At 44.8% G+C, this 11,086-nt stretch overlaps 1 protein-coding gene across 2 annotated transcripts in view; it reads right to left on the reverse strand.

Annotated features, from left to right (window-relative positions):
- The window catches only part of GABRB3 (gamma-aminobutyric acid type A receptor subunit beta3), a 162,203-nt gene extending 152,070 nt beyond the window's left edge, over positions 1 to 10,133 (reverse strand). Inside the window, exons 1-3 of one of the 2 annotated variants that reach the window (XM_043492362.1) lie at positions 9,861 to 9,991; positions 8,618 to 8,709; positions 8,365 to 8,432 (exon numbers count right to left, since the gene is read on the reverse strand). In XM_043492362.1, coding sequence (XP_043348297.1) covers positions 8,365 to 8,432; positions 8,618 to 8,709; positions 9,861 to 9,940 — 240 coding nt within the window. In that variant the 5' untranslated portion in view covers positions 9,941 to 9,991. Of the gene's footprint in view, positions 1 to 8,364; positions 8,433 to 8,617; positions 8,710 to 9,860 lie in introns of both variants that reach the window. The other variant, XM_038387076.2, reaches the window with a different exon arrangement.
- Positions 10,134 to 11,086: the final 953 nt, after the last annotated feature.

Raw genomic sequence — 11,086 nt, forward strand, 5'->3', positions numbered from 1 at the left:
CTCTTTTTGTCCTTATAGATGCAACATACAAATTTTCAGTTGCCACTTGGCTGACAGCAATGGCTCTGAGTCTACCTTGGAAAAGTCATAGCCAAATCACTTGAAAACATAGCTAGGAATACAGCCAGTCCACATGAGAAATATGGACAGCATTCTACGATCACTGCTAGGAAGCACAATATTTTTGTTGCTTAATCTACTAACCTTTCAAATTAGTGAGAAAGTTGTGAATTCCAATCATATAGATTTTCTCTCTAGCTAAAATACCTTTATTTTTGTTTATATTAAATAATATTTATCCAATTGTATCATTTACTCTAGCCAACCCAATTTTTCCAACTTAATGTGCATCTTATTACAAGATGCACATTAAGCTAGTAATAATTTAATGGTAGATATAAATTTTAAATTGTAAAGAAAGACAATATTTACAAGGAAGCTGCTTATTATGACACATAGCATGAGGAAACAGTAGTAGTACATTTAAAAATATTGTTTATTCACCACCCCGATGCAATGTAGACAATACTTCTCCTTAGAAAATAATAAAGTTAGACGAGCTTACAATAGTAACTAACTGTAGTTTATCAGGAGAATTTAAAACTGCTATGAAAGTCAGTAGGAATTCAGTGAAGTCTGTTTGCTGACTTTCAGTTTCACAATAATGATTACAGCATTAACATAGAAGAGACATCCTTTTTGGAAACAACGAAGTTTTATGGTCTGATTTTATGTAAGACTAATTTCAAGAGTACAGTAGTCTCATAAGCAGCAGAATGACTGTATAGCTAACTATGCCTACTGGATTATGTTGATTTTGGTTTAATTTTATTGAAATGAGAGCTTGTAAATAGTATCAGATCAACAGCCCAGAAGACTAAAGTCTCCTGTATCTATTCACAGGAAGGATAGAGTACAGGCAGTACTAATGCAAGGTTCCTTACACAACATCACACAATCACCACAAGCTTACTCTACAAAGACTGTTTTAAGGGGAAAAGGTTAGTTCATCTAATTCTTAGCATTTCAGCTAAGACAGACAACTTGATTCCAGATTCTGATGGTGGTTTGGTTATGTGGTCCCCTATTTATTAAGAACAAGACAGTGACTAGAATTTTATCTCACACAATTCAACAGCCATCAGATAGCAACAACTTTCATTCACCCCAGCTGGTTATACCATAACCTATTCCCTGAACCACATCTTAAAACTATACTAAAGTGAAAGTGAAGTGTCTTAATCCTCCAAATATTTTGTCTTTTTAAATTGTGTTTTGCTAATAAAAAACCCCCTGGCAAACAGTGTATTCAATATGTTAAAAATAAATAGGGTGTGCTTGAAAATTATATGTCTGGATTGAAGTTATTTTATTCAGAGGTCATTCACAGTGCAAGAACCAAGATGTAAGGTTTCACAGGTTGTTGATATTGTCAGGCCAGGATGGAGTCTGATAAAAAATGTAAGAGTTGATTAATTTTCTATGCTAGCCACACCCAAGCAAAAAAAATCACACAAATGGCAAAAAAGTAGAGTCCAGGATGCAGCAAAGCAAAATAGTGTAAAAAGAGAGATAAAAAGTTGAGCTATTCAAATCAGAGGGAAAGTATCTTTAAATCTTCTGTTCCTAAAAGGAAGAAGTCTATGTATTATCTCCAATATTGTTGGACAAAGTTTCAGTGGGCAAAGGCTCACGGGTGCACTTTTACCCATTTTTATTTGAATGTTCATTCATGGTAATTGCAAATACAACTACCACAAGCATGCACACAAATGGCTAGATATCTAAATATCCATTTGTAGGCATAACTGTGAGAAGCTGTGCACATAGTAATGGAAAAGCACGCACAAATGCAAGTGAACACAGACAAGAAAATATGAATGGAGTTCTGCACAGATTGTGAGCCTTCTTTGAAAATCTTCCCTCATCTATGCAGATTAATTGCACAAATTGCAATTACTGTACATGCATACACAAAGTATTATATTAAAAACTTGTTATGGATTATAATTTATATACCAGATACTTATTTATCAACAGGATGTGAACAGTACACCATAACTGCCCATATCATTTCTATAATACTAAATACAAAATACATTATTATTATTAATATGTTTTACTTAGAAGCTCCACTCATGGGCCAGGACATCTTTGTGCTAGATGCTGTACAAACACGGTCCCTGCCCCAAACAGTTTATAATCCAAGTATAAAACAAGACACAACTGATGGATAAAGACAGATGGGGGAATAAACAATGAGACAAATATTAATCAGTATGATAGGCAGTGGTCTCTGTACAGTAGCAGCCTAACCACAGGCAAGCTTTCTATAGGAATCATGGCAAAAAGCAGACTCTGAAGTGGTATTAGAAAGTGGATAATGAGTCAGGTTACTGGATGTTTACAAGGAACCCTCCCAAGCATTCAGGGCTGCATGGGAGAAAGAAGGAAGGTGTTTGTTTGAAAATTTAACAAGTGGGCAGTGGAAGCTAGCCTTATGGGGAAATCAAAGGGGAGCACAGATGGCTTGGTTATAAATGACAGATGATAAGTAAGGAGGGGACTGACCATGAAGAGCCTTGAAGTGAATACAAGCAGCTTATATTTGATACAACAGAGAAGGAAAAGCTGGTGAAGGAATTCAGAGAAAGGGTGTGAAATCATCAAAGCGACATGCTAGGAAAATGATCTTTGTAGCTGCATTCCAAACATATATGAGTAGGGCAAGACTGTATTTGTCAAGGCCAGAGAGAAGGGTGTTTCAGAAACTGAGACATAAAATGATGAGAGCGCTAAATGACAATTTTAGCTGCATGGATGGATCGGAAAGGCCATATTTTAGAGATGTTATGCAGAAAGGATCAGCAAGATTTAGACATAGACCTCTCTCTAAGTCCTCACATCCAGGCTAAGACAAAGATGACGATCTGATTACAGGCTTGAGTGACAGGCAAAATGGTGATGTTGGTCAGAAGGAGAACTTAACAACAGAGTGATCAGAGACCAAGTTAAGTGAATGGCCTTTTGGTGAGTGGGAGAATTAAAGTAGGGATCCAGGTCACATGAAGAGGTGAGGATGGGGAAGAATGCAGCTAAGGGGTCTGATGTATCATCTACATGCAAGCTGAAGTCACAGAGGTTGAGTATGGGAGACTGTGAGGAGAGAAAGAGCCATAAGTCAAAATCAGAGAGGAAGGCTGATGGGGAGGACTTGAGTGGATGGTAGACAACTGCTATATGGAGGGGGAGAGGAGAGAAGAGTCAGATGCAGAGCTGTTCAAAAGATCAGAAACAGTGGGAAGGGAAAGGAGGGAGGGGTTGGAAGCGGTCAGAGTGGGAGAGGTCTGAACCAGGGTGGTAGGTGTGTCAGATGGAGCAGCCTCAGGAAGAGAGAGAATAGCTGCAGAGGCAATTTCAGACAAAGAGATCCAGGTCTCTGTGAGAGCAAAGAGCTGGAGGGAATGAGATAAGAGGAGGTCATGGACTACTGAGACCTTCTTAGATAAAATAGGTGTTCCAGACGCAGCAAGAGAAGGGGAAGGAGGGGAGGAGTGGGATAGATAGATTTCAAATGGTGACATCAGAGGGACAGAGGTGGTGGTAAGGATGGGGATGCAGAGGCAGGGAGTGGAGGGAGACCAGGATTAGGGCAAATCTCACATTAAAATAGAATTAAATATAAACTGCTGTTTATTTAAATCTTTCATCAGGAAAATGTTTTGGTCCTATGGAAGCCTAAAGTCATTTTAAATGTCAGCCCCCCATATCTGTCTTTGTACATCAGCATCAAAAACAGGATGAATGTTTACCTTTTTCCATTATTAAGAAAAATGCAGATCAATTTTCAATAGTTCCATAAGTAGCTATAGCTTAAAGGTCAGCTCAAGCCAACCTTATTCATGATTAATGTCACCTTGCTCTTCAAATATTCCCATCAGTTTCAACTTCTTATTCCACTAGTAATCCCACAGAATTCAGTCTCCTGCAGAGAGCACTTATCTTCAGTTCAGGAAGAAGAGATAGAAATAATGGGGGTCCAATGCCATTTCCCTCCATTTTCTATGTTAAAAAACCAGGCAGTTAAGTCACACAGGACTAAAGGATTTTTAAGAGTTCTCAGCAGAATTGCCCTTGAAAGACGTTCCAAACCCCAATATGTTACAAAGTTGATTAAAACTTATATTTGTAATTTACAGTAACTAAAGATTTATAAAAAGAAAAGGAGTACTTGTGGCACCTTAGAGACTAACAAATTTATTTGAGCATAAGCTTTTGTGAGCTACAGCTCACTTCATCGGATGCACTGTATGAAGTGAGCTGTAGCTCACGAAAGCTTATGCTCAAATAAATTTGTTAGTCTCTAAGGTGCTACAAGTACTCCTTTTCTTTTTGAGGATACAGACTAACATGGCTGCTACTCTGAAACCTAAAGATTTACATGGGATGATTTTTATGTTGGAATCTGCAGTTTGCTGAAGATTCAGGAAAGAAAACAATACAAACTATTATTTTAGTTTCAAAGAGTTCCCATCATATCACCAAAAGCCCCATTAGTTGTTGCCTACAAGGCAGTATAATAATATCATTATAGTAATTTTTTATTTATAAGCAAAAAATCCTCTGGTTATTTTATCTTTAATGTACAGATGAATTTGAACAGGCTAACTATATAAAAGGTGATAGCAAAAGTTTAAATTAAAGAAATTCTTGTCAATGTTATCACATTTTATAAAGAGTAATGCCTGCAAGATTTTTTTAATAGTTAATGAGGTTAAATGTTAAAACTAGTAGTAGCTGTCTGGAATTAAATGAAACAGTATTTGTCAAAGATTAAAATTTGATAGCCAGCATGAAAGCTCAACAGATTGGCTCAGTTCTTCAAACTAAATGTGTCCTATATTTTTGCAAATTACTATCTCAAAGATTATAATTTAGTGAGCAAAATAACCTCTCTTTTCTGTTTCTACCCTCTCAATATAGCTAAGGGTTTATTCTAAAGTCCAGAGTCACCTGAAACAGGTAAAGAAAAAATACCTACCTCCACTGTTTGAACCTAGCTGTAAATGAAGACTCTGGTTGTCTTTTTTCCTTCAAAAATTCAAGTTGCAATAAATTATCCACCAACTAGATCTAGAAGAGTTTTCTGCCCATTTTTTCAAAAAGAAATGAATACTGTGCATGTAGCAAAATATTATATTTAGAATCACTATGTATTGCTGTTATGAGAATCTTAGCCTGTTAGTATTTTATTATGAAGTTCTGAATAAATAACACCAGTTAACCATGGATGAGTATCTAATAAGTGCTAGCTTGGAGCTTTGTCACATGCCCTATGAACAAAACAGTATTGAAATCAATTCTTTACCTGTTTCCTCTGACCTCTGGAGACTGGGGGAGAGTGGGTAGTAACTTTCTGACCATCAGAAAATTACAATATTTATCATCCCAGCTCACCTGTGTAGGCTACTTTTTCAGAAGGGGTGAGCACTCTGACCTTCAACAACCTGTCTTGAGGATTAAGGGTAGAAGTAGGTAGCTTTACCTCAACCCAAGGTCTGATTAGCCTGTGCAGTGGCATAAGGTGAGGGTGATTGGTTATTATTGTCCCTTCCAACACTGTGCAGGTGGGTAGGCTAAGTCAGAATTTAGGACCAAGCATCTTTCATGCCTAAAGAAATACATGTTGCATTCTTTATCTCTCTATGATACTTATATTTTATGTAGCATTTTACATATACAAAATGCTGTACAAATATTAATTTAATCCATAATGCAGAGTTTCCAAATCATGGAGTGCAGCCAACAGACTAGCCAGAGAGGTGCAGATAGATCTCTCAATTATTCTCACAAGATTCATCTTCCATTTTATTTAAAAAAAAACATACCAAGCCTCTAGCTGTTCTTATTGTGGAGAAAACCTTGAAAATACGGCATGTAACTGATGCAGAGCCATCTACCAGAGTTTGTAGAAAGTCTATAATAATAGCTATGTGGTATGAACTGCCCCACTCATCTCAATGGGTGCAAACTCAGATGCCAAATTACACTATAAATGTGAACATTATTAACTACTCTGAAACGTGTCATTATTAACTATAACATTGTTCATGTAAGAAGCACGAAAGAAAGGAGAGGAAGTATACTAAGAAGATCCACACTGGCTTTTCTCAAAGTGCAAGGGGATAGGGAAAGGCACACAGGATTACCCATAAAGGTGTGAAAATGTACAAATCAAGATGTGTAAACCTTTAACACCACATGGTTGGGTTTCTGAGGGTGAGTGATTGATTTCAGTTTCCTGAAAAGGGGAAGGGAAAGAGGTTCAGCTTTTAAAAGTTTGGGGAACTAAAAATGCCATAAATGTAATGAAAAGACCTGTGGAATCAGTTAATATTGCTATCCTGATTTTGTAGATGGGAGAAACTGAGATATTGGGAGGATGATTGACATGCTCAAGACTGTATTGTAAGTATCAGATTTGGAATTAGGACTCAAAGATTCCTGCCCTCTAGTCCCATGATCATCTATTAGACCATGCTGCCTTTTTAAAGGAACCATTAAATACTTTGCACATTCTTTTGCTTTAATGAATCAGATAGACTTCCCCCCTCCCCCAAAAAAATAGTTTGAGAGGCTGAAATACTGTACTTATAGTATAGTGCTGTTTTAGATATTTAAGAATAACTTATGTCATGGCACAGTTTAGCTCTTCATTCACCAAGCACAGAGTTGATTCTTCTAGAAAGAACAGAAGTTGGGGAGAGGTTTGAAAGCTTTCCCGAAAACCAAACACCAAACCAAACAAAAATGTGAGTACTCATTACTTTCTCTAATCCTGGTTTACCACCTGAGATCTGGTTAAAAACTATTATTTTTTCCTCCTGTTCAACAAAACTAAAGGTTTAAAAAGGTAAAGCATATAACAAACTCAATTATTATTTCTTCCAACTGTAAAATAGTTTTTATATGTTACTTGATCAACTGTTCCTTTAATTTCTCTATTTTTTACTACTTGTTTTGCCTGGATGTCAGATGGATTGCTCCTGAATCGCAACTGAGCAGCCTAAACCTGTGTGTTTAATAGTGGCAGGGAACATTTTTATGAGGAAAAAGGTTAATGTTATGTTAACTAGTAAAATTACTATTGGTATTTAACATTTATGAGACAGATTTAAATTTAAATAATGTTTTGTATCTTCCAAATGCTTGAATATATGTTGTCACTTCATTTGAAATATTTTAAAAGTTGCCCTTTGATAAATGTAGCATTTTTGACATATAATCAAAATATTTCAACACTATCTTTACTATAGCTAGAATTGATAACCCTGATAAACATGGGTTTTACATTTATATTTTCATCTGCAATTCCGTGTCTAATCTGCATTTTCCTTTGTTTCCAGCAGCCTCTAAAGCTTTCACATTAAGTAAAAAAAATAAAAATAAAATAAAATGCATCTTTTAAAGCAAGAGACTGATGTAGGCCCCATTAACAAAAAAAGTTTATCATGATGTTAACTGACAGATTTAAATGAAATTACAGGAAGTAAAATGCAGTTGGTTGACCAGCTATGGACTGACATTTTCAGCAAACAAATGCTATTTTTGTTCCATACTGTTTTCAGTCCATCTGAACAATTCAGAAACACTCTGCACTAGGGACAGACAACACCAGATGTATACTTTCACCTGCGCATGATTTGGCCAGCTTAAAAATCCTGTTTCAGGTACCATTTTTAGCACAGTCAGCAACAGAAGACTGTGGGAACAGAGGGTCACTTACAGCACCTAGGACAGCTCCTTAGCGTGGAGCTGTATTCATTTCAAGGAGGTTCAGTACGCAACTGTAGCTGCTACCACGAACCAAAACCAACCCCTTATATCAGAGAATGACTTGCGCTTTGGCACATTTGAGGCCAACGTGTTATAGCTTCCCAGATCAACAAGAAGCACGTTCCAGCGGCAAAGATAACTTCTTCCAGGGACATCAAGTTTCCAGCTCGATCCTGCTGTACCTAACGTTCACCTGTGACACATCACCGCCTACAAAAATGCCCCCGACAGCATCCAGCTCTTAAATGAGTCCTAGAAGCGCTAGCGAACGCCTCCGCCAGGTGGCTTGATTTAAGTGCAGCGGCTGATTACAAGTGCTCAGCTACTCATTGAGCCTTGGTCCACTGGATTGATCCCTCCAACAGGCAGAGCTAGGAGCTCCTACCACAGCACCAACGAATACACTTCGGTCCCTTCTCTCTGGGGACCAACCACACCCTACACAGCTGCAAAACCAGGAAAAACAAACACAACACAACCACCAGCCCCAAGCCGTTTGCATATAGAAGACACCAGCTGGGGACTCACCATGTTGACTTCGGAAACCATGTCGATACTGGCAATGTCTATGTTCATCCCCACGCACACAGGAGGCCCTGAGGAGGAGGAGAAGCCATTAGCCCCTACCCATCACTTCTCACCCACAGAGTTGCTGGCAACACGTTTTGCCCTAACAGGAAACACTTTCCCGTCCACACAGAAATTAGCTGAACACAGACTCACACACAGAGACACGGGAAAGAGCCAGAGACCGCAGCTCCGTCTGAACAGGGCAACTCACCTCCAAAATCCGGCCGGAGGCGAATGTCGTAGCCCTTCAACAATTTATCCACAGTTTCTTTCACGAAGGACATGTTCCCCGGATCGTTCACGCTGTGGGACAGATGGGCAGCGGGGGCGGGAGGCGAACGATGGGGGTAAAGAAGATAAAGAGAAAAAGAAGGGGGGGATAGGACAGGGGAGAGAGAGTGGGAGATTGGAGAGGGGAGATGGGGAGAGGAGGAATAGGGGGTTAGGAGAGGGGAGAGCAGAGGAGGGATGGGGGATCGGAGAGGGGAGAGCAGAGGAGGGATCAGAAAGGGGAAGAGCAGAGGATGGATGGGGGGATAGGAGAGGAGAGGGGAGAGCAGAGGAGGGATGGGGGATAGGAGAGGGGAGAGCAGAGGAGGGATGGGGATAGGATCGGAGAGGGGAGATAGGGAGAGCAGAGGAGGGATCGGAAAGGGGAAGAGCAGAGGATGGATGGGGGGTATGAGAGGAGAGGGGAGAGCAGAGGATGGATGGGGGGATAGGAGAGGAGAGGAGAGGGGAGAGCAGAGCAGGGATCGGAAAGGGGAAGAGCAGAGGATGGATGGGGGGGATAGGAGAGGAGAGGGGAGAGCAGAGGATGGATGGGGGGATAGGAGAGGAGAGGAGAGGGGAGAGCAGAGCAGGGATCGGAAAGGGGAAGAGCAGAGGATGGATGGGGGGATAGGAGAGGAGAGGGGAGAGCAGAGGATGGATGGGGGGATAGGAGAGGAGAGGAGAGGAGAGGAGAGGGGAGAGCAGAGCAGGGATCGGAAAGGGGAAGAGCAGAGGATGGATGGGGGGATAGGAGAGGAGAGGGGAGAGCAGAGGAGGGATGGGGGATAGGATCGGAGAGGGGAGATAGGGAGAGCAGAGGAGGGATCGGAAAGGGGAAGAGCAGAGGATGGATGGGGGGATAGGAGAGGAGAGGAGAGGGGAGAGCAGAGCAGGGATCGGAAAGGGGAAGAGCAGAGGAGGGATGGGGGGATAGGAGAGGAGAGGGGAGAGCAGAGGAGGGATGGGGGGATAGGAGAGGAGAGGGGAGAGCAGAGGAGCGATGGGGGATAGGATCGGAGAGGGGAGATAGGGAGAGCAGAGGAGGGGGAGCGCAGAGAGGCGAGCAGGGGGGAAGCCGAGGGGAGAGGGGCAGAAAAGAGGGGATCAGCTTTTTTCCTTCCGAAACGCAGCCCTTTACCCAGCCGCGGCCGCCGGGCGCGCTGGCTCGGAGCAGCCCCTACCTCTGGGCGCAGCAGACCACGGCCACCAGGACGGGAGCGGAGAAGAGCCCGAAGATCCTGCCTCCCCCAAAGCCCCACATCCCTCCGCTCCGGGCTCCCTCCCCGCAGCAGCCGCCGCCGCCGCCGCGACCCGAGAGCCGCCCGCTGAGGAAGAGGCGGAGGCGGAGGCGACAGTCCCCCACCCCCACCCCCACCCCGGCCACGGCAGCCGCCCGCACGCCGGGCTGCAGAGACCCCGGCGCCGGGCTGTGGCGAGCCCCGGAGGAACCCCCAACCCCCTCCCCCCTCCGCCGGAGCCCGGCTGCCTGGCCCCCTCCCCTTCCCTCCCCGCCTCCCGCCCGCCCCTTCTCCCTCCGCCCGGGGGAGGGGAGGGCTCCTCGGTCTGGGCGGGCGGGGGGAGCGGCGGCTGCCCCGGCGAGGGAGGGAAGCTCCGCGGGGCTGGCTGCGCTGCCCCGTGGGGAGCCCGCGAGCCGGCGCCCGGCTGGGACACCCCCGGCGGCCGCCGCCCCGGCCCCGCGCTCCCGGGAACCAGCCGGGGCCGCCGCCTCAGCCCGGCCGGGCCGCGGGGCAGGCGCCACAGGCGCCCGGGCGCTGCTGCCGCCGCTGCCCCGGGGGGGGCCCCGCCGGCCAGCGCGCGCTCGGGCCCCCAAGGCCGGCGGGCTGAGCCGGGGGGCGGGGGCGGGGCGAAATGCACCCGGGCCAGGCTGAGCCCGGGGCAGCCCGCGCGCCCAGCGCCCTTCGCCCGCGCAGCCGCTTCCGCGGGGGCAGCGATGCACCCACGAGCGGGGGCTGAGAAGCGAGCGCAGCTGCCCCCGCGCAGCGCCCTCCTCCGCTAGCGCACCCCGGGGCCGGGCCCCGTGAGGGCGGCTCCCGGTCACGATGCCCTGTGCCCTCCGCTAGCGCACCGCCCGGGACCCAGCTCAGCCCGTGCCTCAACTCCGCTAGTCCACCCCTGAGCCGGGCCAAGCGGGTGCTGCACTTCCCTGGGTGCCAACACACAGGCACCCACCAACGGGGCATGCAACCCCGGAGCAGGACTGGGTGTGGAATGCAGCTCCCGCCCCAGTCCCACTCCACCAGTGCCTCTGTGGGCTGGTGTGCGCAGGGACTGGCAGAGGGGGGATGAGGCAGGTAACCCAACCAAGGGGGTTAGGCGAGGTTTAGGAGTTCAGTACAAGCGCCTGAGAATGGCGCTCCCTGAGTGGGCAGAGAACTTCCACTTTGTG

The sequence above is a fragment of the Dermochelys coriacea genome, chromosome 1, assembly GCF_009764565.3.
Source record: "Dermochelys coriacea isolate rDerCor1 chromosome 1, rDerCor1.pri.v4, whole genome shotgun sequence".
In the NCBI taxonomy this organism is placed as follows: Eukaryota; Metazoa; Chordata; order Testudines; family Dermochelyidae; genus Dermochelys; species Dermochelys coriacea.